This window comes from Salvia splendens, chromosome 18, assembly GCF_004379255.2.
Source record: "Salvia splendens isolate huo1 chromosome 18, SspV2, whole genome shotgun sequence".
NCBI lineage: Eukaryota > Viridiplantae > Streptophyta > Magnoliopsida > Lamiales > Lamiaceae > Salvia > Salvia splendens.
The window spans coordinates 8748429-8775555 of record NC_056049.1 but is presented as its reverse complement, the minus strand read 5'-3'; the positions used below and the strand labels follow the sequence as shown (position 1 = coordinate 8775555).

Below are 27127 nucleotides of genomic sequence, written 5' to 3'. Positions count from 1 at the left end.
ACTAGAATGTTTTGATGTTAAATTTTTTTGATTTACCTGCAATAAGCTAGAACATTGATCTTCAAAATTCAAGTGATGGCTGTTCTATGTCATTTTCCACCATTTGAAAGTTTAGTCAAACATATTCCATTCAAGACCTTTACCAGATGCAATTCTAACTTAAATTAGACAAAAACAGATAATTACACAGTTTTCCGTGTCTCGAATTTAAGTTGCACATACATTGTTCGTTCATACTACAAGCAACACTACTGGCACTTGTAAAATCTGGAAGACTGCTGATCCAGATTATTGAAACTAAATAGTGGTAAAAATGAGGTATAAGAAATGTATCAACTTTTGGACTTCCATTGTTACATTGTCTCTGATTTTTAGTATTCATCAAATGTGAAGAAAATGTACAGTAAGTGTCTATGGAAGTTATGAAGTAGCTTAACTTGGAAGTTTGGTTTCTGAATCTGCCCTTCTGAAGATCTATTAAGAAACTCATGCGAACTCATGCAAATTATATAAGGCACTAGATGCTAGAGACCTTGTTTAATTCCCGCACGTCTGTTTTATTCAGTTATTCAACACTGTTTTATTCCTGCACGTCTTCAGTTAAAGTGTAAATGAACTTGGAATGCACACTTTATGTTACAGGCCAGTAGGTTTGAAGTAGTTGTGTGATGTGCTTGGGTTTAAACATCAAGCAACTAATGTTTAATGAAATGTGTTGTTGTGAACATGTTAAGGTGAAATTTGCTATTGTGAACATGTTAACCTATGATGAAATGTGTTGAATATATGAGGAACAAGCATCAGTATTATGTGGGCGTGGTTTACTGAGCCAGGATAGACTTAGATGTAGTCTTAGGGTCATGTTGGGTCCTTAGTTCGACTCTTTAACTCTCCTCTAGACACAACACAATTAGGAACTTGCTGAATCTGAATTCGTGTAGCTCTGCCTTGGATAGCAATCTATGACCTGATGCATGCTATGGATAAAACATATTTGGAGAGGTAGCCATCGGAGATTACTTATATTTGAGTAGAACATGAAATACTAAAAGTATCTTGCCTTACTGTTTAAGACTTAATAATAGTATATTACAACTCATGGGATACAATTACAAGCTTTGACTTTTTCTAGTGATTAGTGAACCTAACTAAACCCAGTTGGCTATAAATGCATTGCCATTTCTAATACTGAGTGTTCTGGAGGTTTTGGGAAATATATTTAATGAATTCATGATACTGATTGCCTGCGCCTGCGGAGTAAGCCACTTCTGCGACTTTGGCTTGGTCTGTTTTGTCTCTCATCAGTTTCTTCCTCCTCTGCTTTCAAACTGAATAGGGCAGACTTTCTGATTTTCCGCCACCCAACTTTCCAAGCTGATGAGTTCCTTTGTTTGGGTTTCTGCTTTTTGTATTGTTTTTGTAACTCTGAGTGATCACTTTGCAGTTCAGTCATTTGCAATTTCACTTTCTCAAGTTCTATTTTGAGGGTGTTGACTTCTTTGTTTGTTGCTGATGCATTACTCTCCAGATCCGATTTATCAGCAGTTTCTGTCTGACCACTTCCTTGTATAGCCGCTCTTATTTTCATTTGCTCTGCGAATAAGACCTGGGTGCCATCTTTTTATGCGTCATACATACAAATATTGATGTGCAAATGCATGTATAGTAGACTTCAATTTGGTTTTGTTTGCTATATCTGATGGATGAGCTTTAGCACTTATCAAAAGTGTTTGTAGCTGAGGTAACTTATGTAAATTTACCTCAATCATGGTTCTCAGTGGCAGCCTATCATTTTGTGCTGCATGTGCACATGCATCTAATGAAAGCTTCCCACAATTCATGACTTTGCATAGTCTCCTTCGTTCGTGATCTGGTAGTGATGGGTGAGTCTGTAAACAAAATACTGATTCTCAGTTTATTTGATGAGAGTCTTAACATGCGAAGTAATTGTATCATAGATAACCTTGAGATAGGTGTCAATGGCTCTGTAGAGGCCGTCATCACTTGTCCGAGCATTTTCCGGCAAGGACTGAGCTAAAAACAGAAACTTGGTAACTGGAAGCTTAGGATCTCTTGCAATTTCTGCTAGGTAGCTGTCTAGAAGTTTGCTTATGGCCAACGGTCCAGAAAGCTGTTGTTGCAGCTGCTGCTGTTCATACATCAAAAAATATTCCAAAATCCTTTGCACAATCTCTGTGTTGTGCATAGTTTTCTCTTCAGTGGAGCTGTAGCAACCCGATAATTAGGAAAGAGCCAAGATGTCAAAAGATAAATCATAATTAACCTGTTAACTAGGCTCAGTTGCTACCAATGCTTGGTAAAAGATTGCATTTAGCCTGTTATATTTGAAAATTTAATGAGAATTGGAGCAGGCAGTGACTTACTCTACCAGCTTCCCTTGATCACCTGCTGCATAACTAGGTATTAGAAGATCATTCACATCTGCACCTTCTAACACCAAACCAGCTCGTTTTTCAAGCTCTGAAATTATTGCTGGGGATGCCGAGTAGAGTAATGCCATCTTTAGCATCTTTAGAAGGAACTTACAAGGGACTGCTTCTTTCTCCGGAGGCAGTAAGCTTACTAGGCTCTCCACCATCAACCGCTGCTCCTTTGTTGGTCCAATGTCCTCTTCCTGCTTTCTTCCACTTATGATTTTCCATTGTATCTCGCGTCTTCCATTGTTAGTGCTCCCAGCTGTTTCTCTCTCAAGCTCTGTGCTTGGCAACCAGTACTCCTTGTATCGGATGATACATGAACCTATAATCTCAGGTTTCAGCCCTTTTGCCTTGAGTCCTGTTATGATCCTCGTGAAGTAGTCTATGCGTAGAGTGCTCACATCATTGAACCACCACTTTTCCCCATTTACTAGACCACCTACTGTTGAAGTTTCTCCGGTAATCTTCCAAACTATTGTGTCGCAGCATCTTCGGACAATTTGAAGGTTCTCCGTCCATGGGGACAGTGTTTCACATGATTTAAGGACAGCGATGGAATCTCCCCATGAAGAGAGGACTACAAATGTAAAGAAAGCTTCGGTCTTGGAGATCAGGTTCCCATCTTCCAGTGCCTCTGTCATTTCAAGAAACTCTGATGCACATCTTAGGGCTGCTACGTTACTTACATTCAAACTTATAGGGAGGCCGTAGCAGAATTTCAATATGATTTCAAATGTTTCAGCACCACCAGGAAAGTTATCAAGCTTGACATCGCAGCATGCATCTGAAATCTGTGGCCGGAGCTCTATTCGGCTGAAGTAGCCGCACTTGGAGATCAGTGGATACTGTTTCAGGAAGATATTGATGAGGTAACATTGAATCAAGAAAATGTTTATTGCCATTGCAATTCTATTCTTTGGTGACATCTTCGTGATTTTTTGCTTTCATTACTTGCAATTACCATATTAGCTTGAGTGGTTTTGGAGTTTTGTTATTTTTTAAAAAAACCTTTGAAGCATGGTGTTTTTTTTCTATTATCTACTTGTCTAGTTGCAAATATGTTGTCTGTGTAAAGTACCTTGTGAACGTAGAAGGTGATTTCTTGAACTTGAATTGACAGATCTGTTGGAATCTGAGACATGGCAAGCCTGCGCAAGTAGAACCACGTGGCTGAGTTAGAGCCGTGGATGAAACATGATGAGCAGCAATATGTGTAAGAGTCTAAAACGGTTGGGAATAGATCTAATCACAATTATATTCATGCGGTTTCTGAGTCTGATAAGAATAATGGGATCACAGAGAGGTTACCATGAATGTTCTTTCTTCTCAAAACCGCAGTCTGCTTCTGCTGCAATGAATTTTGAGGGAACTATTACCCGTCGATCCTCTTCTGAGGTGATACCATCCGAGTTGGTTGCTAGGGTCTGTTCCATAGAAATTTCCATCTTCTTTCGGCCGTTGCTGCACCCTAATGATGATTCTTATCGTATTTTATCGACAGGGGGGTGAGTAAGTTGAAGGAGTGGGGCAAGGAGAGAGTTAATGTGTGAGAAGGAAGTTTGTGGATGAAGGAAGTTGTGCCATTAAAGGAGGTTGTTGAGGTGGGATTTCTCGAACAGCATCATAAGATTCAGTGTCACTTAGATTTTGGACTAAAAGGGACCAAAATGTGTTTGTATGGACACAAGGAATGTTGCTTCTGAGTTGTGACGAGTCTCATTCATATTTGGGTGGCTTAGTGGATATAGTATTACTCCATTTAGTCCTATTAAATGTCTCATATTTGACCTATTAGAGTTTTAAGAAATTATTTGACTTTCTAAAGATACGTGGGTGGAAGAAGGTAGTGGAATTTGGACCTCACTTTTAGTATATTAGTTTTATAATAATTGCGAGTAGAATAAGTTAATGTAATTTGAAGTCCATTTATCAAGAGTAAAAAAGTGAAATGAGACATTTATTGGATTGTCCAAATAAGGAATTATAGGACATTTAATGGGGATCATAGGGAAAAGTTTTCCTACTAACTATAGTGATTTGTATCCTCATCTTTCAGTTTGTAGGAAATGGGATGCTCACAATTTTTGACCACTTATAACCAAAGAATGCATACACTACAAAAAAAAGTCTATATTTTGGAGCCAAATTTAGGAAACGCGATGATAAGCCATGGTTTGAGTGATGTTGTGATAGACCTAATAACATATCAGTGCTTAAGACTACCTTGAGCATCTTATGCATGAGTTTCTTTTAATAATTTCTAAATAAAGTATTTATTCTCTTTCTTCCATTTGTGCAATCCCAGCCCAATACTATCTCTATCACCTTAAAGCGATATGGTATTTTTTTTTTTTACAATAAATTATATGCAAAATGTTGTTTAGTACTATATCAAGTGGAGAGAGAATAAAGTATAGCTTTTTCCTTTTTTGGAAATATGCCACTTTATGGAAATATTTTTAAAGGAAAAGATGTCACTTTGGGTGGGTGTACCATAGGGAATATAGTTTTTACTTCTATAGAAATTCTAATCCAATCTAATAAAGTTTTTATTTCACATATTCTTAATTATACTATAAGATTTATAATTAATTTTAATAAATTAAAAATATTATATAAATTACATAAATTCCTTTATATTTAAATTTTAAAATAAAAATTGTAACATTTATTATGCACATATTAATGAAGTACAACATAAAAAATTAATCAATAATAGAAAATAAACAAATTAAGCCGTAATAGTATTTTCAGTGGTTTTGTTGTGTTCCTTAATATTCTCTATAGCCAAGTATTCATCTCCTCCATTTTTACTCATAGAAGTATAACATTGTTAGTAGATGTGCACTCACATAGTATAATATTGTAAACCAAAAAAATATTTTTGTCCAAATTAGTCATATTAAGCTATCAATCATCAAGCTTAATGAATTAAGATATGATATCTTAAACATGAGAAATAAATTAACTTTCAGATTATGGTAATCTGAATTTGAATGGTAAGTCAATATTGATTATGATCGTGGTAGTAATCAATATTGAGTGTTGGAATATTGATCTTTTTTCTAGATGATATAATGCATTAATTCGATACGAAAAAAATATAAATAACATAATTCAGTAAACATCAATAGCCACAACCTTGTGTCATGAATAACAATATTGAAATTGAAAATGAAATGCTACTTACAAAAAAGAGCATTTGTAGATTAAGATTTCCCTTCACAAAAATCAGACCATTCATCCACCCATTCTACGTTATCTCTCCTTAAATTTCTCCATCTTGATCCAGATCTCGTATTCATCGTCATATTGTAGAGAGGGACAGAATGGCGGTGGTGTCACCATTAGCAAAATACAAGCTCGTGTTTTTGGGCGATCAGTCAGTCGGAAAAACCAGCATCATCACTCGTTTCATGTACGATAAATTCGATACAACCTATCAGGTATACACACAAATTCCGCATTCATTTGATATGTAATGTCAAAATTTTATAAATCATGCACTAACAATGGAGACATAATTAAATTTGTATGTTTTTTTATTTGTAAATTGTTTTTTGATGTGATTTTTGTATATATGCATGTAGGCAACAATTGGTATAGATTTCTTGTCCAAAACAATGTACCATGAAGATCGAACAATTCGCCTGCAGCTTTGGTAACCCCGTTATGCATGTTTTGTTTGAATTGAAATAAAATGTTATACTCCTACAAAACAATTGATTTTATTCTAAAATATGACTCTTATTTTACGATAAAAATACTAAAACGCGATGTCATATGAAATTACTAAAACACGACGTATGAATTATAGGGATACTGCTGGACAAGAACGATTTAGAAGTCTAATTCCGAGCTACATTAGGGATTCTTCGGTAGCTGTGATTGCCTACGACGTTGCTAGTAGGCAATTCTTGGTTTACTTTGCATAATAGTAGTGTGTTTCTTGATTGATTATTAAAAAATAACTTATATATATATGCAGACAGACAGTCATTTTTGAACACTTCAAAGTGGATTGAGGAAGTAAGAACAGAACGTGGTGGTGATGTGATCATCGTTCTTGTCGGAAATAAAACTGATCTTGTCGAAAAACGGTAGGACACCAACATGTTAAATCACATTTTTGAAAAAGAGACAAAAATAAAATCTATATTGCCTCTTTCCTAGGCAAGTTTCGATTGAAGAAGGCAATATCAAGGCTCATGAATCCGGAGTCATGTTCGTAGAAACTAGTGCTAAAGCTGGTTTCAATATAAAGGTGCGTAGAGCTCGTATCATGGTCTAGTATAACATAATTGAATATATATATATATATATGCCTTGAATGAATTTGTTGTGTTGGCAGCCACTATTCCGGAAGATAGCTGCAGCGCTGCCCGGGATGGAGGCGCTCTCGTCCGCGAAGCACGATGATATGGTGGACGTGAACTTGAAGGCGACTGCAAACGGGGGCCAAAATGAGCAGCAAGGCGGAGGGTGCGCATGCTAGGATGGGTGAAGCTGAAAATGTATAAGTCTAAATGCATTGGAAAGTCTTGAATGTTTGTTGTGTAGGGTAATTCTCATTGAGGAAACAGAGTTGTGCAGGTTTTTTGGAAAACAGATTGGCTTACACTGATGAAACATAACAAGATTTTGACATATGTGTTATTGTTAATTTACTCCAAATCGAATTATACAAAAGATTTGAGTTTAGCCACCAGCCCACCACAGGGCCTCTCTCCGGGTGTCAGATCTTGTTCACAAGCGAGGGGCAAAGGCAAAGGGAACGAAGAAGTACTCGGTTGAGGGGATGAAGGTGGTTGCTAGGCGTCATTTCCAAGGAACCAGTTGTCGGGTCCGGTCAGGTGAAGAAGTTCTGGGAGAGAATTGCTGACATGTACAGCACGAACAAATCCAGCGGGGCATGAGAGCACGACTGGGACAATCTTTGCGTGCATTGAGGGCTGGCCCAAATGGATGTTGCCAAATATGACGGTATCATCAACAATGTGCAGAAACTCAGGCCAACTGAAGAGAATGCGGACAATATTCACGAGAAGTCTCATCAGGCGTTCTTCCATGAAGAACAAAGAGAGTCCAAATACAGTGACGTCTACATCATTGTTCAGAACCATCTGAAGTTCTCATGTGGTTCGAATTTGGATGGCTCGAAGAGAGCGAAGATCAATTCTTGGGGAACTAGAGCAACAAGCAACAGTGGCGAGACGTTACTCTCCTATGGATAGCAAATCTCATACTCCATCGGGCTTCAGACAATGCATGATGGTGTAAGAGAGCTAAACATATGCTTTGCCCACAGAAACTATGTAAAGCTGTTCTTAATCTAACAAAATTATTAATTTAAAATTGATCTATTACATATAGAAATTCAAAAATCCATCTCTAGTTACAGATAACAGATCCCAACAACATATAACAATCACCCCACTCATTCTTGAGGCAATCTATACCAATTAATCAAGAAGAATCACTAGATATACAAAGCCTAGTAACAATTTGCAAAACTGTATCCAATGGAGGCACCAGGTCCTCCACATCGTCGGTAAATGAAATCACGCGTGTATGAAGTAACGGCTACTTACTTGTCTTAACTATTACTGCCAGCCATACTGCTGGTTCCTGCTGCCACCCATGGGATTCTGACCCCTTCCGCCATATTGACCGCTTTGTGAGGAGTTAGGAGGAGCCCCATATCCACCAGCTGTCCCTCGGGGGCCGTTTGAGGGAGCTGTGTTTCCAGGATACGGTGGGGGTCCTCGCCCCTGTGAGGGGAATGGGGCACTACTGTATCCTCCACGATCTTGGTAGTAACCACCACCACCGCCAGCCCCGCCTGGAGGGTATCTGCTGGGACCTGCTGGTGGGCCGCGTGGCTTTACATATTGTTGATGACTAGGCGCACCATTCATTGGCATCTGAGAGTTGTTGTTCATCTGATGACCGGAGCCGTTCCAGTGCTGTGGATGGGACTGTCCAGATTGTTGGATAGGGGGCAAGCGAGCATGTTGTTGTGGATGCTGCACCTTCTGCCGTTTTGCAGTCTCATCATTCTGTCGTTGTTGCTGTCTCTTCTTCTTTGTTTGGAATTCGTGTGATGATTCATATTTTGGCAAACTGCACAGTTAAGATTAACTATTTATGACCCACTTTGGGATAATTTTGGTTATATGGACCAAGGAATCATTTCAAATTCATCCTCAAATCAAACATCTTAATCCAAATGTAATGTCAAGAAAGTTTTATCGAGCATACCTTTTTGGGTCACAAGGTAAGGGATCAGTCCAGAAATATTCAGCATCTAAAGCATCCTTTGCTGAGATTCTCTGAGAGATATAAAGAGACAGAGAATAAAATGAGACTATGGATAAATGAGTTTTCAGGAAAAAATAGTAGTCACTCAAAAACTATGGCAACCAGATTACATCTATTCAACTACTATTTTCTCTCTATTTACTTGCCTAATAACTACTCCTAAAATCCCGTACCACTCAAGAATGTGGACATCTTAAGTGGGACGGAGGGAGTACGTAATAAGTTGAGCAAAAGATTGCTTGGGCAGAATTTCTCAATTCTGATTTCTGAGGACCTCCTTATTTCGATTCACTTTTTCGTCATATAATTATATTACTTTTGGTTGTGCTTCCAACCCCTCAACTCCACCACATAATGAATAATTTGTAGCAGAAGAAACAAACTTTACTAGATGCAGAAGATACCTGAGCAGGATCAAGAACTAGCATTTTCTCCAGCAAGTCCAAAGCATGTCGGTCAAAACTGCATAGCAAATGATCGCTCAGTAAACCCTACACAATAATAGAGTACTTCAAATAACACCACATATTAACAAAACTTGGCTTCAGTACTCAACAGTCTAAAGAGCTCCCGGATTCGCTTTTTCATCGGACGAGTGGGCTTAAATTTGTTATACCAAGGAATCTTCGAAACACCAGGCCATATCAACTCATCAGGGGTTCCACAAAGCTCAAATATTTTATTCAACTGTTCGGGCTGCAATAGGAGTGAATACAAAGATGATACTAAGTTCACAAAACACCTGTAAACCAATCAGTAAAACTATGATGAACAACACCAAAGAAGTCCATAAGTCATGCTCAAGTTTAACTCAATTCTATTCTATACAGAAAAATCAATATGAGCAGGTTCAATTTTGACAATGTCTCAAAGATACCCCTGATTACCATGAATTGCTTCTGAAACTAACATGACATCGAAATCACTCCCCTTCACATTTTCTTTTCTGTTAAGAATATTAGTATTCTGTCCCACATCGGTGAAGTGACATAGCCTAGCTTAGTCTCTTGTACTATATATATGTGGCATGTGTTGAGAATAAGACACACCAAATAGACTACTACTTTCTCTACTATGTCTATTTACTTTTCCGCTTATATCTATATTTTACTGTTCTACATAGTATCAAAGTGGATTCGAATCCGTCTCTAGAAAATTAGGGTTTCCAAAACAAAAAAAAGAACTAAATTAGGGTTTCTGCCGTTGCCCGCTCTACCATTCCCACTCTGCTCTTCCGTCACTACTCTACTCTACCCGAAATTATGTTTTGGGGTTTGCGGTGATGCTGCTCTACTCTGCCCAAATTTGGGTTCCTGCCACTACTATATTGCACAACTGCTCTTCTCTGCCCAAACTAGGGTTTCTGACGTTGCTGCATTCTGCACTATTATGGTTCTGCTATACCACTCTTTCCGAAATTACAGTTCTGCTATGCTCTACTCCGCTACTCTGCCCAAACTAGGGTTTTACGTTGCTGCATTCTGCGCTATTATTTGCATGCTGTTCTACTCCTGCTCCGTTGCTCTGCGCTATTATCTGTCTACGCTCTTACTTGCTTTTTATCTACCCGCGCTCTTGTCAGCAGTTATTATTCTACTCCTACAGTTGTCCTCCTGCTACAGTTGCTACTCTGCTACAACCGTCACTACTACGCTGCATCTACTACTTCTGCTCTACAGTTGCTACTATGCTGCAACTGTCAATGCCCTGCATCTGCTACTTCTGCTACAGTTGCAACTATTGCCCTATAGCTGCTACTCTGCTACAACTACTACTACTCTGCCTTGCAGCTCTACTTATGCAACAACTGCAACTACTACTACCCTATAGTTTCGGCTACTACTATTGCTGCCGATGTTTGAGGAAAAACATTTTTGAGAACTTTGTACCAAGCTGGACAATATAGAGGTTCCAGCTTGAGGGGGAGTTAAGAATATTAGTATTTTGTCCCACATCGGTGATGTGACATAGCCTAGCTTAGTCTCTTGTACTATATATATGTGGGTTGTGTTGAGTAATAAGATACACCAAATACACTACTACTTTCGGTACTATGTCTATTTACTTTTCCGCTTATATCTATATTTTACTGTTCTACATTTTGTTGAGTAATAAGATACACCAAATACACTACTACTTTCGGTACTATGTCTATTTACTTTTCCGCTTATATCTATATTTTACTGTTCTACATTTTCCATGTTTCTACTCCTATTTCTCAACATCCTCAGGAAAAGTGAACAGTGTTTCCAAATAACTTGGAAAGGAGATGCTTACACAGGGATATATAAGTTCTATATATGTTCTTCTAAAGGAGGTAGAGAAATAACAATGTTATAACTTATACTTTTCTTTTCCATCTACACTAACTGGTTACTGGAGTAATTCGTTGAGTACTTGTATCAAACAGTTTGTGAGAATCGCCTTTCTTCTAACATTATATCGTATGCTGCAACTGTGCAAGGTCATATACAAACAATCCACACAAAGCATTTTCAAGATCAAGGAGAGTAAAATAAGTATAAGATACTTTGCCACAACGTCCATAGATAATCCTAACCTCATTCTTTCCCGGTAAGATCGGTTTTCCATACAATAGCTCAGCAAAGATACAGCCTACAGACCACATGTCAACAGCTGGACCATACTTTGTAGCTCCAAGAAGTAACTCTGGAGGTCTACATATTAACAGCAAAAAAACCGAGGTAAAATCAGAGTCATCACTACTAACAGAACAAAAATGGACTTATGCTTGACAAGGAAGAAAGGATATACCTGTACCACAATGTAATAACACGATTTGTAAGATTAGCATTAATGTCATTAGAAAACGAACGTGCAAGTCCAAAATCTGCAAGCTTCAGGTTTCCCTCATTATCAATAAGAAGATTGGAGCCTGCAGTGAGGTACGATCAAATATTGACCAGTCACACAATTTTAATTTTCAGTATTACCCATAACACACATTCAAACCTTTTATGTCCCTGTGAAGAACTTGATTAACATGGCAGTAATGAAGACCTGTGAGTAGTTGCTTCATGTAACACTACAAAACAATATAAGTAAATTCTCCACTGGCTGAAATTCGTTGAACATGGAAGGGCTAATAATAAAAGTCTCAAGACAGCTTGCAGTACTTTTATTTGTGGAACAGTAAATCTTAGTCCAGGACGATCAGCCAGGCCAGTTAAGTCGTGATCCATGTATTCAAACACCATATAAATGCTTCCTTTGTACTTATTGTTCTCTGCATCTGCAGTTATAAAAAGGTGTCATATTGGAGTTCAATATCAATAGCAGGAGAGCAAGGAGCTCCCATCAACACAGAGCAGAGACTTAGGTTATTACCTGGCTGTACTTGTTCGCTGGTCTCCCGACCTATATAAAGCAACCAGAATGAGTTCAAAATGAGGATTGGCATATCAGGTGAAGTTAAAAGTAATTGTCAAGAAAAAAGTACCAGGAGATGTCACTATCTCTTTCAAGTGAATAACATTTTCATGCTGTAGCTTCTTTAGAATTTTTATTTCTCGGATCGCAGTGATGGGAAACTGCAGTAATGGGAAAATAATGTAAAATATTTGATGAAAGAAACAGCTATTGGCGTTTCCAATGTCAAGTTCAAAATATTTTTTAAGATAGGCAATGACTGCGGAGAAGAGCTATACCCCCTCTTTTTCATTATCCATTCGTATCTTTTTCAACGCGACAATCTCTCCAGTTCTCTTTTCTTTGGCCATATATACCTGACTGAGGGAGGAAAAAGAAACAGAACATACACAAACAAACAAATTAGAAGAGAACATTTGAGTTTATCTGAGTACTACTACTATATTAAAAAAGATTATCCCATTACTAGAGCAAAGTACAATTTACAATGCTCCAGCCTATTTTAGGTACAATAACATTAAACTATTAACTAATTGTTATGTTCCATTCACAATTTTGCTCTATGTGCTCCTGCACATGTAATGTTACGATTACAAAATATTGAAGAAACAAGGCTTCCATGTACGTGTATGTATGTGTGTATACATTTTTAAAATGTAAGTAGAAAGAGCAGGATAAGAGCCATAACTCCATCTTAATGATATCTAAACCATGGTATCATTCTCCGCACAATAAATAGACGAAAAAAAATTAAATTATGAGGCATACAAATACACTTGCAAAATGCCATTTTTTATATCATACAAACAAAAGCATTCGTAATAACATTCTTCGTAGAATCATAGATCACTTCATAGTTGTATTAAATGTATGAAATTCACTTCAAGTATGAGGTTCACTTATCTAAAAGTAGGAGTTTAACAACCTTGCTTCAAAATGCGTAGGAAAATCCAATTCAGTTCAACTTATCATAAGTACAATTACAACAAAAACAACAATCGACATCATCAAGACATTAAGGTATTGGATGACTACCTATTCTAACAACTTAATCTTTTAAATAGAAGCTCTACGAGGCAGATTTACTCTCTGCCAAAGATTTATGCATGGAAGCACGTTAACCAAGGGGGTACAAGATCGAAGAGTCTAAGACAAACATTTTTTTTCTAAATGACCCTAATACCATTGAGAATGCCCTATCATTATGGGCTGTGGGGGAGAAATATCTCCTTCACATGAATCACATCAGAAATATTTGTTTGAGCAGCAGCACAAAACAAGGAATAGTGATAAACTACCAATTTCCAACCTAGAAAGCAAAAAAAAATGCAACTGGAGCAGCTAATAGAGGAATAGCAAAATTCAATAGAACTCTCTCCAGCACAAATTTAGAACACCCTGATATTAAGGAGATACAAATAAGAAGCAATTGAATGCCTAAACAAATTCACACCAACCCTATACAAAAATCACGCATATTTGAAATTAAAAACAGAGAAATTAATAACCGCCGCTTTCAAAATCGAATTAATTCAATAAAACGGAAAATTTACGGAAAAAGGGGGAAACTTTGGGCTCACCCGTAAGTCCCTTCCCCAATTTGCTCGAGTTTTTCGAAACACTCGACGCTCCGAGACCCCCACGACGGCCGGTAGTCCACATTGAGCTGATTAGTAGCCGCCATAATCTCGACCGCCGAAGTTGAGGTCGAAAAGTCGGCTATGAGAATTGGGGTAACGGCAATTGCCACGGCGCCGGCGTTCACTATATAAGAGAGTCTACGCAGATTGATATTTTTTATTGCTATTATTTTGTCAGACGTTTCAGATTATAATTTGAAATTTATACAATAGTTAGAATTTGCATTTTATCGCTGCATATACTATATAATAATAATTTTATTATTCCCTCTATCATACTATAATTAATGATCTAAAATGACATTAATTTGGAATCATAAAAGAAACTATCACAATTTATACTTTATACATTATTGATATACCCAATATGTGATAATAATATATGTACATTCAATTCATAATTAAGATGAGGAAAAAAACTTTTCACTTAATGCATAAAAAGTCGAAACAAAAGTTATGGCATAATTTTTAAATAGTTATAAAGGCATTCATGCTAATAATAATTTATACACGAAAGCTCACACTATGCACGGGTATGGCATAATTAGATTATACCCGTGCAAATTATCCTCGCTTCAACGTACTCACTTTTCATTTCTAAAAGCTCACAATTTTAGAAATTGGCCAAACTTGTCACTCTGAACTGTTATTATTGAACTAGTATCACACCAATGCGATCCACATAATAAAAGATTTTGAAATATTGATTTTTTATTGTAAATTAATTAAATGAAATTAAAAACAATATCATTATACGAAATTGTAAATAAAAACGTACTCTAATAACTATGAAACAATTAATCAAAAAATATAATATTCCAATGTTAAATAATATTAAGAGATAAAAATATTTTACAATAACAAATTAAACAAAAAAGTATTTACTCATAAGTTTGATTATCTGCATGGGTTGGTTGTTAATGTAATTTTTCTATAATCTCATGAATTTATATACCGAAAGGTGCACTTAATAGTAAGTCACCTCTATTATATTATAGTATAATGATAATTTAATGAAATTTAAAATTATAATGATACAAATTATTTTTCTAATATACATTTTTCTAATTTAGCAATTTATGCACTTGGGTGATTTATGACATAATAAGTTAACCAAATTTTGAACAATAGTTATGTAGGTATAATTTTATTTTTAATGTCAATTCTACTATAATCTCATGAGCTTGTGCACAGGCATATACTTTAAAGGTCGGATCTCTACTATGTTAGTGGAGTTAGGGGTGGCACGGTAAAGTATATCACATCGAGAATGTCATACCGCATACCGTACCGCAAATTGCGGTATGAGAAAATGTCATACCTATACCTTACCGAATTTTTCGGTATACCGCATTATTCGGTATGATTATTTTCGATACCATTACCATACCGTCTATGTGGTATACCATACTGTATTGCGGTATACCGTACTTTTACGTTATACCGAAATAAGGTATGACATACCGTGTACGGTATACCAAAATAAGGTATGGAATACCGTTATACCTGTTTTTTATACCAAAAAAATTCTATTATAGCCAAATATTTAAAATAAAATTTCACCTATTTAAATAATGTCCAAAAGATTAAAACTACACCACAATCAAATCTATACAGTGAACATGATTTGCATCTCAACGTTAGTGTGTTTTGGGTTTGGGGCGGCTGAGCTAAAATATGAAAGTGGGTTAGTGATTTTTAACACATTAACTATTTTTATATTAATTTTAAATACAACATATATATCGAATTTTTGGCAAATATCGTAAATGCGGTATAGTGTGGTATACCGTGGTATAGGAAAATCTATACCTTTACCGTACCGAAATCTATCGGTAAGGTATAATATCGTACCGCAACTTGCGGTATACCGCAAATTCGGTATTTCCGGTATTTTTTCGATACGATAAGAGTAGAAATTGGAAGGGAAGGTGAGTTATGTCTGTGATGCAAAGATTTTTGTTTATGTTTCTCATTCGCCATCAGCCAATTTTTATGGCAATTCTGATAGGGCACCTCAGTCTTTTTTAGGGTTTATTTGGGGCGAGAATAATTTTGTAGCTTTTATAATTAGAATCTTTTGTTATAGGTGATGTAAGTGGATTCATTTTTTTCTTCTTAGAGCTTAATCAAATGATGTTTTAAAAGTCACCATTCATGTATTGTGAATCAGTGGTCTCCAAATTTTTATAATTTGTTATTAATTATTTCAAGCTTATGGTATGTTTTAGCTGTATAATTCATAGTTATTTTGTTAATTATAATTATGAGATTAATGAGACTTATCAATTTTCAGTTATATTTGATCATGAATTTTGATGTTACACATTCCCTTACTCTAATTATCATAAGAATAAAAAAACACTTCAAAATTTATGTTAGCTATTAAAAACTTTTCATTACACGAAACACGTTAAACACACCTTTTACATGCTAAAAGATGCGCAAGAATTATTATAAAAAATGTGAATTCAATATAGTAATAAATAGCATTAAAAACTTCAAAGTGGTAATGTACTTGACACGATTTTTACTTGTTTGCAATAATTATTTAGTGATTAATTTGATATTCGTAGGTGACAATTTCTAAAAATCACTTTATATCTATCATTTGTTACAATGTCATAACTAATATGGAAAAATAAAAACAAAAAATTCATATTATGCATTAAAAAACAAAATTTATGAAACAATTTTATAAAAACTCCAATAACATTGTTATTTCTTCCAAACTTATATGTATATATAGATTTTCAATTAATTTACCATATAAATATTTTATTTGAAGATATATAATAAAAAAGTTAACTGAATAAAAATGCACTGAGCTGGTAGAATTAAACTAATAAATAAATACTAAATATATGAATTAATTATAAAAATACAAATTCAAGATAAAATCACCAAAAAATGTATACAAAAACTCCAAAGTTTACAAAAGAGGGGTGCCTCCTCTTCTCTAAATCCATTTTTCAATTCTGAACTCTTCCATCTTTATAATTTTTCTTCCGAATTGATAATCTAATCTTTCCCCTCCTTCCTTCGTCAGCATCACGCGCTCCTATATTTCTATAATTTTTGTGAGGTTGAAGGTGGAGCTTCAATCATGTCATTCCAATAACAACTCTCCCAATTGTCACCTTCATATATATAAAGCCATTGTGAAGTGACTGCAAAAAAAAGCACGAGAAACAATTGGATAATAACAGGCAACCCATATTTACCAAACATCCACCAACATGTACCTGGAACCTATTATACCATCACAAAGTAGATATATAAGTTGAATAAAAGAGATCATATATCAACATAGAACAATGGTTAGAAAGCTAAAACATCCAACAATTAAACTATATCCATAAAAGTACACAGGAGAAATAGTTTTAAAATAGTTGCAATACTTGTGTTGAAATACATCAAACAAAGCTCGAAGTGAGAAGCCGAGAACAAGTTACCGTTGGAAGCCGTTGGTGACTGTTGGAAGATATTTTCCAGTTAGTTAGTTAAATAATTAGTTATGGATGAGCAGGCACTTTCTAGTTTCTTTCCCTTCTTGTTTGATCAGCTATAAAAGCGTGTTGTAACCGAATGTAATCATTGATTGAGTATATTCAAATAAAATTTCTCTGTTTTTTTCTCTTGTTGGTTCTATCATTCTATGTTCATAGTTTTATCATTCTATGTTCATGGTTTTATCATTTTATGTTCATGTCAGTCGGTATATCTTCATGTTGCTCGAGTGAGCTTTGTGTGTGTAGCTCAATCTCGTAGTATGTGTGTTTGGTTTCTCAATTTCTACATGGTATCAGCAGTTATTCCATAATTCCGCTTCGCTTATCTCCCATTTCACTCGATGGCTCGTCCTATTCGAGGAAATCGCGGTGGTGATGTAATTGTTCCGGTTGAAGATAACACAAGTCCTTACTATCTTCATGCTAGTGATAATCCAAGTCTCCAGCTTGTTCCTCACTTGTTAATCGGTTCTAACTACATCAATTGGAGTAGATCCGTCGTCACAGCCTTGATTGCTAAGAACAAGCTTGCGTTTATCAATGGATCGCTTCCACGACCACCAATTGATGATCTCCTATCTCCTTCATGGATTAGATGCAACAGCATGGTGATTTCATGGCTGCAAAATTCGGTTTCTCCTCAGATCTGTTCGAGTATAATGTATATTGAAGATGCTCATGAGCTTTGGTTATATCTTCGTGATCGATTCTCTCAAATCGACTCTGCCAGATCCTATCAGCTGAAACAACAGCTTATGTTTCTCACTCAAGGTAACTCAGATGTGAATTCTTACTTCACAAATCTCAGAATTGTTTGGGATGAGTTTAAACACTCTCAGCCTCTTGCTTGGTGCACTTGCACTACCTATCGTTGTGACAGTGCTCTGAAATGGCACAAGTATCAGGAGGATGACTGCACAATGCAGTTCCTCATAGGTCTGAATCCATCGTTCTCTCATATCAGATCCAGCATTCTCTCTACTGTTCCATTACCCTCACTCTCCAAGGTTTTTTCCATGGTTGTTCAAGATGAAAGACAAAAGAGTATTGAAGGTTGTCTACCATCATCTACTTCAATTACAGCAAGTGAGCAACCATATGCCAATGCAGCTTCTATGAACTATGGCCGAGGCAGGCTGCAATGTTCTCACTGTGGAAGAAATAATCATACTGTGGATAGATGTTTTTCTTTGCACGGTTTTCCTCAGAGTTATGGAAGAAGTCGAGGAAAGTTTTTGCCTACAAAATCAGTAAACTATGTGGATGATTACTTACCTGAAAACACTGATAAGGCTATCTCTACACCTTCATCACCATCTTTGCCATCTTCTGATCAGTGTCAGTAGTTAATATCTTTGTTGCAGTCACAGCTTGCTGCCATCTCAGCTCCATCAACATCATCTCCACCTCCTCCTTCGGGCGCACAAAACAATTCTCCAGTTATCAATTCAGTCGCACAAATTCCTTTCACTGGTACTACTCTTTTCTCTCCTTTCATTGCTTCAATTTCTTCTCATACTTCATTGTGGCTACTTGATACCGGTGCCACTCATCATGTGTGATGTGACATTACTATGTTTACATCTTCATCTCCAATTGATAATGCATCTGTAAACTTACCAAATGGTGCTACAGCTACTGTCACACACATAGGTTCTGTTTATCTCACTCCCACCATCACTCTTCATTCAATTCTATGTGTTCTCACCTTCACTTTTAACCTCATCTCTGTCAGTTCACTTACCTCATCTTTATCATGCTTTGTTAATTTCACTCATGACTCCATCACTATCCAGGAAACTTCTCCGGGGACTGTGATTGGGAAGGGTAAAAGAATGGGGAACCTATACACACTTGATGTTGAGCCTGATCCTTCCTCAGGTTCTTCTACTCCTTCTTCCCTTCCTTTTATAAACTCTGTTGTTTCTGTTGATCTATGGCATAGAAGACTTGACCATTTATCCTTTAATAAGCTCAAGTCCATGTCATCTTTTCTTCCTTTCTCAAATAAAACTCACTCACTATGTGAGATTTGTCCTTTAGCTAAACAAAAGCATCTGCCTTTCCATGCATCAGATTCTATTGCTGATGACATGTTTACTCTTATACACTGTGACATATGGGGACCTTTCTCTCCTTGTACCTCACAAGGTTTCTCATACTTTCTTACCATTTTTGATGATAAGTCCAGATTTGTATGGACCTTTTTGATGCAACATAAATCGGATGTTAAGAATGTCCTCACACAGTTCTTCAACACTATACATACTCAGTTTTCCAGAAAAATAAATGCCATTAGGTGTGATAATGGACCTGAGTTTCATCTTCCAGATCTGTATTCTTCCTTTGGTACAGTCATACAACATTCTTGTGTGGAAACTCCACAACAAAATGCTCGTGTGGAAAGGAAACACCAACATCTTTTAAATGTGGGAAGAAGTTTGCTTTTTCAATCTCATTTGCCTAATACCTTTTGGGGTGACTGCATTCTTGCATCATCTTACCTCATAAACAGAACCCCATCTTCTGTGTTGCCCAACAATATATCCCCTTTTCAAGCTCTTTTCCAAAATACCTATAGATTGTAAATGGTTATTCAAAGTGAAATTTAAACCAGATGCCACTGTTGAAAGGTACAAGGCTCATTTGGTGGCTAAGGGGTTTACTCAACTAGAAGGCATTGACTTTCTAGACACATTCTCACCCGTGGCAAAATTGACTACTGTCAAATTCATCCTTGCTCTAGCTACTATACATGGCTGGTCTCTCTATCATCTGGATATAAATAATGCTTTCCTTTATGGTGATCTCAAAGAAGAGATCTATATGAATATTCCTCCGGGGCTTCTTGTTGAGGAGGGCAATCACAGTGGCTCTAGAATGGTCTGCAAGCTCAATAAATCCTTATATGGATTGAAGCAAGCATCAAGACAATGGTACTTGAAGCTCACTGAAGTACTAGCCAAATTCGGATTGCAACAATCAGCCTCCGACAATGGTACTTGAAGCTCACTGAAGTACTAGCCAAACCATCTTCTGTGCCGATGGATCCTTCAAAACAATTACAACAGCAAGCGGGTGATGCGATGGAAGACTCTTCTAAGTATAGAAGGCAAATAGGGAGACTGCTATACTTATGCATTACTAGACCCGACATCACTTTTGCTGTGCATAAACTAAGTCAGTACGTATCAAATCCATGTGTTGATCATTGGGAAGCAAGTGAGAGGATATTGAGATACTTGAAAGCTACACCAGGTCATGGGCTGTTCTATTCTAGCAAAGCAACACCAACACTTAGCATTTTTTCAGATGCTGATTGGGCAGCTTGCCCAGATACTCGACGCTCTATGACTGGATACTGCCTTTTTCTTGGATCTTCACTGGTGTCATGGAAATCCAAGAAGCAACAAACCATATCTAGATCCTCTGCCGAAGCTGAGTACCGAGCAATGGCTCAAGCAACTTGTGAAGTGACTTGGGCTATTGCACTATTAAAAGACTTTGGAGTAAAAGTAGAGAAGGCAGTCCCTCTCTTTTGTGATAATTAAGCTGCAGTGCACATTAGTGTGAATCCGGTTTTTCATGAACGTACTAAACATATAGAGATAGATTGTCATACAGTGAGGGAAAAGTATTTGGAAGGAATCATCAAACCAATGCACATCAAGAATGACTTGCAACTGGCAGATATATTTACAAAGGCTCTTGGTGCTACTGCTTTTGAGAAGATCTTGAGCAAGATGAGTTTCTACAGCTTATACACTCCATCTTGAAGGGGGGTGTTGAAATACATCAAACAAAGCTCGAAGTGAGAAGCCGAGAACAAGTTACCGTTGGAAGCCGTTGGTGACCGTTGGAAGATATTTTCCAGTTAGTTAGTTAGTTAAATAATTAGTTATGGATGAGCTGACACTTTCTAGTTTCTTTCCCTTCTTGTTTGATCAGCTATAAAAGCGTGATGTAACCGAATGTAATCATTGATTGAGTATATTCAAATAAAATTTCTCTGTTTTTTTCTCTCATTGGTTCTATCATTCTATGTTCATAGTTTTTCATGATTTTATCATTTTATGTTCATGTCAGTTGGTATATCTTCATGTTGCTCGAGTGAGCTTTGTGTGTGTAGCTCAATCTCGTAGTATGTGTGTTTGGTTTCTCAATTTCTACAACTTGCATTACTCATCAATTTCTTGAGCACGAGATATCCAAGATTCTGCAAAACCATCACCATAAAGCCAAGTTTATAGAATATTAGAAGCCCTTGGAATTCTGCTCGTTGGCTTTCTTCTGTATCATTTCATAAATTAAATTGATGATAAATGTCTTGACCTTTCAAATTATTGTCTATTAAGAAAAATTAATTTTATTTAATAAATATTTTTTAATTGAAATGTCACTCTTGTAAATTTCTCCAAAACTCCCCTTTTATATATGCACAGATTTGCGATTGATCAACCTCGTAAGAAATAATTTCAATTAGTAGATGGAGATACGGATAAGAAAACAACAAAGTTTATGATTGACATTGGATTGATTTGTCTCCTCTACTCCAACACACCATTAGAAATATAACTAGAACAAAGTTTATGATTGACATTGGATTGATTTGTCTCCTCTACTCCAACACACCATTAGAAATATAACTAGCAGTGTAGCATACCAGTATAAGTTTAAATTTGATATTGAATTGGTTCTAAAGATATACTCCATTTGAACAACAATAAGAAGCACTATCCCTATCCCTAATCCTAATCATGAAACATTTGGCGAAACAACAGCTCCAACCGTAGCTTAGATGTGCAACAATACGCGCTAACAAAATCCAAAAGGCACATTTTATAACCATTTACATTAAATCTTCCCCTAATCCCTATTATTGTCAGAATACAACTGTCCCTATACCATTACATCTCAATCTGCTAGACATAAGCAAAATTTTCCATCAAATTGCAGCAAGGGAATGGTAAGGATCAAGAACGAAGATGAATAAATAAGAAACTTGAATGCAATGTGCTCAAGAAAGGTAAAACCTGACTCCTGCTCTCAGCTTGTGTTGCTTCTGCCAGCGTCGAGTCTTTCGTAAAATAAGATGTATCCATGATCTGTATTACTAGAATACTCTTGTGCTGATCCGAAAAACGTCTGCACTGCGGATTCGTCTATCATCTCTACATTTTCGTCATCAAAGAATAACCAATGGTTATGACTTTTCACAAGGCTGACATAGTGTCCATGGTTGGGCCCACTTCCTACATGGACAACTACAGCGAATAAAGAGTACTCAGCATCTGCATCCTCGACCGTATTGCTGAGCTTTAGCTCAAGTGGGAAGACAACACGGTATGACAACTTCTTGTACCGCCCCAGCTGTTCGATGTACTTGAATCTTTTCAAATGTATCACCAATATTTGAGGTGGCCTTTTGATCTTCATTCTCTTTTGAGCTTCTTGTAGGCTGCACGTTGCAATAATATATGTTCCAAAGTTAACAAAAAGCAAGGATATAACGACTAAAAGAAATCAGAGTGCAATGCCACTATAACACCTGCACATCAAATAAGTCACCAAAAAAAATTATAAATGTGCAAAGAAAGCTCAAACATAACTGGTTAAATTTGTGTGATATTTTATCCAATTAGGTAATCCTTAAAAGCGAATTATGAGGTAGCAAGACTTCCACAAGCAATTAGGCACAAATTGAATGGCTAGAACAGTCAGTTTATAGGAGTTATTTTTTATGACTTTCTTTGTTACATCTTCAGAAATACTAGTAGTCTGGATGTTCAAGTTAGAAAACAGAATTTCAGCGATACAACAACAGCACTCCAGAACTCAATGGAAGTTTTTAAACTCATTATACCGGTGCACGATCAGTATAAACCACTAACAAAACACATATCGAATATTAGAGAAATTAACACTTCTTCTGGTATCGAGAAGTACAACTAACCTGCAACATTTGTCACAAAAAAATTTGTCCTCAGCATTTAGGGTTTCAGTGGAGCTAAAAAATTTTAAACAACTTGTAATTGAACTGTTCTGTTCTATATCAAGGCTCAAGTCAAGAAATGTTTCATCCCTTGCTGTTACTGTCTCACAACGCAAACACCTTGTTTCATTTGTCAATGTACCCTGAGGCAAAACAAAGTCAACATATAAATGACAAAAGAACTGCATTCCAAGACTTTCAACAGGTGCAACTATAATCAACCCAGAGTTTATATGATTAGAGAGTAAATGGTGAAACAAACACCTGGAAATTCTTGTGTACCCAGGTAACAACAGGTTCCTTTGTGAGACCATTCGATGATATAGTTGTTGGTCCATTGGCAACTTTTAGAGAAATTTCTTGATCACTCTTAGCAGCTCGTGCCTCTTTCTCCAGTATGTCAACCAGTTCATTTAGCAAATAGTTCAAGAATTCATGGGCATCCTGTACATAATATATAATATATTATGGCAGTAGCAGATATAATCTGACTAAGAAGCTTGTGAACCAAGTAGGAAACTCATTTGAAGCATAAACAAATACTATCTCGCTGCGATTTGATATGCTCCTATGGTTTCTGCATACTTCCAACGGAAAATTATTACCATACCTGGTGCATATAACTGCGAAAAATTTCATTTTGTTTCTTCAGTCGCTGTACAAAACGCTTTGGAGCAAGAACACCAGTTTTTCTCTTTTGTGAGCTTATCTGCATGTAAAATCAAGCGCAATTGTATGATGAATGATGTATACATGTATGCATCTTGGTCCAAACATGCAACATCAAAATTATTGTGCATGTCGGTCGATTCAATTCATGATACACTTCATTAAATGGAATGACTTAAACTCAACCAAATATCGGTCTAGAATTCTCTCTACAAAAGTGCCTAATCTAGAAATCAAAATCACAAATCCCACCAAACAACAAGTGAAAATTGGTCTACAATTCAGGAATTTTGATCTTAATTGCAGATTGTGCAGGAGATGTCAGATTAAAGAAAAGTATTAATGATTAAAGATAATAGAACCCAGTAAAAAACATAAGACCGTTTTTCAAATTCTAATTCAATATACGGCATTAGCAGTTACCAGAAATGCAATATCAGATTAGGAACTGAATTCAAACCTAGAAAATGATAATATCAAATTGGTGGCCAAACTTAATATGTAAATAATGATCTATCTGATAACCATCATGACAGATTCGATGAGTTTTCAATTGAGAATTGCCGCTTTAGGTAATTATTCTGCAACACTAGGATTCCTTCAACAAATCCTCAACAACTCATGTGTCAACCACAAAATTTGGGACTAACTTAGGGACTCTTGCAATTGAATGGTCAGACTTCCCATCCAATACCAATCATCTAGAATTGTGATATAGTCTGTAATATATGATTCTATAAAAGTATCAAACACAATTTGCACCAATCAATTCATTTTATTGCTGGAAGTCTCTCCAAAGCTGAACAAAAGACTTTAGAAGCATGTGAATGAATCTGATACAAAGCATTGGTATTAGGATCTCCAATTACCATAAGAATTGTACACCAATCTAGCATTTGTCCCCAAAAAATATGAACACTTAAATTATGTTTAATTTAAGCAGATCATGTTACAAACTGACTTTCATTCCTTCATATTTTCTAAGTTCTATACCCAAGATCAAAGTAAGAACTATACTAAGTTTGATAGCCATTAAAATAAATCCAAACACATGGAGAAACTATAACTGAAACATAAGTCCATAAATGTGATAGATTCGGGATAAAGTCCAACGATGTGATATATAGGTTCAATAAGTGAACTGATTTTCAACATTTTAAAAAACCAGAAACATACCTGCAAAAACAAGTCTGCTAAGCACGTCAGAAGATTTTCTTCAGCATCAGCAGTATTTTTGTTATTGGAATAATATTCTATTAGCTGCTCACGAAACGGAACACAAAAATAAAGAGCCTACAAAACAAGAAGCAGAATTTAGCCGGTAGAATAAGTTGTGAATACCCAAATTGAAATCTCACTCCCGACGATGTTATCAAATTGATTACATAAAAGAGTACTAATTCCATCAAATACAAAATAATTGAACTACGACTGTCCTCCAGATAAGTAAAACTATTTGCTATCAACTACAAATATAGTCTAACAAAGCATGAAGCATCAATCAAAGTTTCTGCAAGTAAAATAAGATGATTTGTTATTCATCGTTTGGCTCTTAGCCTCAAACATGTTACCTTGAGTCCTTGACAGTATTCACCAACAAACATATACTATACATTATCTAGCAAACGAAACAATAAAATCTAACTAGAATTGGGCCTAACTGTAAACAATTAAAACCTTCAAACAAAATTTTGACCACAAATATATTTCAACCAGAACTATTTGTTCGTGGCAAGACAATTATCAGGTCAATCAATGGATGTGAAAAATCACATTTTTCACAACCATCAACTGTTAACTCATTCATCTAATGAAAACAATCTATATTTCCAAACATACACTCTTCTTTCCCAATAAAGCAACCCCACTCCTTCCAATAATCACATTCAATAGATAAGCAAATGGCAAACTTGGTGTGTTCTCAAATTGATCACCAACAAACAATCCACAGCTCAAACAAGGACTAATCGAATCAAGAGTAAACGATTAAAACCTTCAAGCCAGATTTAACCACAAAAAATATTTCAACCAAATCTATTTTCCCACGGCAAGACAATCAGGTTGATCAAGGGATGCAATAATCACATTTTTTTCACCACCATCAATTGTTAACTCATCCGCACAATGAAAATAATCCACATTCTTCCATCCCAATTAAACAATCCACTCCTTTGAACAATCAGATTCAATAGACAAGCAAAGGGCAACCTTGACGTGTTCTCAAATCGATCACCAACAAACAATCCACAGCTCAAATTAAGACTAATCGGTTCAAGAGGGAGCAACAACCTGAAGCACGCTGTTGCAGTAGCAAGTGTTGCCGAAGTTCTCGACACCGAAATAACGCTCGCCTTCCGGAAATTGGTCCCCTAATGCCTTCTCCAGCTTCGAACCCGCCGCACCCATTCTTCCCTCACTTCATCCCATCCTCCCTCTCCCTCCGAATAATCTATTCCGCAAGCGAGATTCGATTGCGAGTCCGCACATCTAGGGTTTGATAGGCGCGATGGAAACACCCAACAACCGAATTGTAGCTCGGAAAAAATGGCGCAAACGGAATGAAATTAGGGATATCAGATATGGATAGGAGGAGGTGGAAAAGGAAGAATAAAAGTGGAATATCTGGTAATTGTGATGAAGAAGATCGCGAGGACGAAAATGTGATTGAAATGGAAAGGCACTATCTGCACTCCAGTTTTTGCTATTTGCATTCCTAATCAGCGCTCGCCATCATCTTCTCTATCTATAGATGGAATACACCGCCATTGTTTTCCTTAATTCTATTTTACCAAATGCATAATTATCACGATTTGTTATTTATTTTTCTTTTATTAAGTGGTGAATTTCAGATATAAATTCACATATTGTGAATATATTTTTCAAATAAAATCAGTAAATCGTAACAATAAATTTTTTTTTTGTCCATGAATTATTGAGGTTTAATGTGCTTAATCAAATTTTGTTACATGAAATTTACTAATACGAAATATGGAATTCAAATAGTTGTTGGGTCGAGATAGGGATGAGAGGGTTTGACTGCCCCCTCCGTCCACCCATAAGTGTTGTCGAAAATTTTCCTAATCGGCTCACGGATCTCATATCAACAGCTCAACTCTTTCCATCTTATTCTTCCGGTAACACTGAAATTATCAATTTTATTTTCGA

The 27127-nt window shown here is 36.3% G+C and overlaps 5 protein-coding genes and 1 long non-coding RNA gene across 7 annotated transcripts; 3 read left to right on the top strand and 3 right to left on the bottom strand.

Moving 5' to 3' along the window:
* Window positions 1-1016: 1016 nt before the first annotated feature.
* LOC121776397 (BTB/POZ domain-containing protein DOT3-like) lies at window positions 1017-3883 on the bottom strand. 2 transcript variants are annotated; one of them, XM_042173573.1, is made up of 6 exons: window positions 3747-3883; window positions 3517-3586; window positions 2385-3283; window positions 1964-2225; window positions 1761-1889; window positions 1017-1606 (listed from the first exon to the last, which is right to left on the bottom strand). In XM_042173573.1, exons 1-6 carry the CDS (start codon window positions 3881-3883, stop codon window positions 1229-1231), a joined length of 1875 nt encoding a protein of 624 aa, XP_042029507.1. In that variant the 3' UTR covers window positions 1017-1228. The 2 variants fall into 2 exon arrangements, with proteins under 2 accessions (XP_042029507.1, XP_042029508.1); XM_042173574.1 differs by having other exon boundaries at window positions 1442-1617.
* LOC121776400 lies at window positions 2918-4072 on the top strand. Its single transcript, XR_006045285.1, has 5 exons — window positions 2918-3052; window positions 3139-3307; window positions 3559-3651; window positions 3738-3860; window positions 3940-4072. It is a non-coding gene; the product is annotated as an uncharacterized LOC121776400 (long non-coding RNA).
* A 1678-nt stretch (window positions 4073-5750) lies between these two features.
* Window positions 5751-7183, top strand: LOC121776389 (ras-related protein RABH1e-like). Its single transcript, XM_042173563.1, has 6 exons — window positions 5751-5884; window positions 6029-6099; window positions 6256-6344; window positions 6427-6538; window positions 6612-6702; window positions 6790-7183. Exons 1-6 carry the CDS (start codon window positions 5768-5770, stop codon window positions 6931-6933), a joined length of 624 nt encoding a protein of 207 aa, XP_042029497.1. The 5' UTR covers window positions 5751-5767; the 3' UTR covers window positions 6934-7183.
* Window positions 7184-7782: 599 nt separating this feature from the next.
* Window positions 7783-13957, bottom strand: LOC121775842 (cyclin-dependent kinase C-1-like). The gene is made up of 12 exons (XM_042172917.1): window positions 13730-13957; window positions 12428-12509; window positions 12220-12310; window positions 12108-12137; window positions 11897-12012; window positions 11733-11805; window positions 11535-11655; window positions 11320-11437; window positions 9316-9455; window positions 9164-9221; window positions 8700-8770; window positions 7783-8561 (listed from the first exon to the last, which is right to left on the bottom strand). Exons 1-12 carry the CDS (start codon window positions 13831-13833, stop codon window positions 8042-8044), a joined length of 1524 nt encoding a protein of 507 aa, XP_042028851.1. The 5' UTR covers window positions 13834-13957; the 3' UTR covers window positions 7783-8041.
* A 6388-nt stretch (window positions 13958-20345) lies between these two features.
* On the top strand, window positions 20346-21077 carry LOC121776695 (secreted RxLR effector protein 161-like). The gene is made up of 2 exons (XM_042173877.1): window positions 20346-20841; window positions 20926-21077. Exons 1-2 carry the CDS (start codon window positions 20346-20348, stop codon window positions 21075-21077), a joined length of 648 nt encoding a protein of 215 aa, XP_042029811.1.
* Window positions 21078-22117: 1040 nt separating this feature from the next.
* LOC121776216 (ubiquitin carboxyl-terminal hydrolase 3) lies at window positions 22118-26724 on the bottom strand. Its single transcript, XM_042173377.1, has 6 exons — window positions 26252-26724; window positions 25139-25255; window positions 23904-24002; window positions 23558-23737; window positions 23255-23436; window positions 22118-22759 (listed from the first exon to the last, which is right to left on the bottom strand). Exons 1-6 carry the CDS (start codon window positions 26366-26368, stop codon window positions 22348-22350), a joined length of 1107 nt encoding a protein of 368 aa, XP_042029311.1. The 5' UTR covers window positions 26369-26724; the 3' UTR covers window positions 22118-22347.
* Between the last annotated feature and the right edge of the window lie 403 nt (window positions 26725-27127).

Bases quoted from the DNA above. Each gene is read 5' to 3' on its own strand.
- LOC121776389 (XM_042173563.1), top strand. From the start codon at position 5,768: ATGGCGGTGGTGTCACCATTAGCAAAATACAAGCTCGTGTTTTTGGGC. The intron at 6,345-6,426 runs GTAGGCAATTCT...ATATATATGCAG, and splicing joins GATTGCCTACGACGTTGCTA to ACAGACAGTCATTTTTGAAC. The intron at 6,539-6,611 runs GTAGGACACCAA...CCTCTTTCCTAG, and splicing joins ACTGATCTTGTCGAAAAACG to GCAAGTTTCGATTGAAGAAG.
- LOC121776216 (XM_042173377.1), bottom strand. From the start codon at position 26,368: ATGGGTGCGGCGGGTTCGAAGCTGGAGAAGGCATTAGGGGACCAATTT. The intron at 23,738-23,903 runs GTATGGTAATAA...TATTATGTACAG, and splicing joins TTCGCAGTTATATGCACCAG to GATGCCCATGAATTCTTGAA. The intron at 22,760-23,254 runs GTTAGTTGTACT...TGCAACGTGCAG, and splicing joins TTTTGTGACAAATGTTGCAG to CCTACAAGAAGCTCAAAAGA.
- LOC121776397 (XM_042173573.1), bottom strand. From the start codon at position 3,883: ATGGAAATTTCTATGGAACAGACCCTAGCAACCAACTCGGATGGTATC. The intron at 2,226-2,384 runs GTAAGTCACTGC...GGGTTGCTACAG, and splicing joins GATCAAGGGAAGCTGGTAGA to CTCCACTGAAGAGAAAACTA. The intron at 1,607-1,760 runs GTAAATTTACAT...GATGGCACCCAG, and splicing joins CACTGAGAACCATGATTGAG to GTCTTATTCGCAGAGCAAAT.
- LOC121775842 (XM_042172917.1), bottom strand. From the start codon at position 13,833: ATGGCGGCTACTAATCAGCTCAATGTGGACTACCGGCCGTCGTGGGGG. The intron at 9,222-9,315 runs GTTGAGTACTGA...TTTGCTATGCAG, and splicing joins ATCCGGGAGCTCTTTAGACT to TTTTGACCGACATGCTTTGG. The intron at 8,562-8,699 runs GTATGCTCGATA...TTAACTGTGCAG, and splicing joins TTACCTTGTGACCCAAAAAG to TTTGCCAAAATATGAATCAT.
- LOC121776695 (XM_042173877.1), top strand. From the start codon at position 20,346: ATGGATCCTTCAAAACAATTACAACAGCAAGCGGGTGATGCGATGGAA. The intron at 20,842-20,925 runs GTGATAATTAAG...ATTGTCATACAG, and splicing joins GAAGGCAGTCCCTCTCTTTT to TGAGGGAAAAGTATTTGGAA.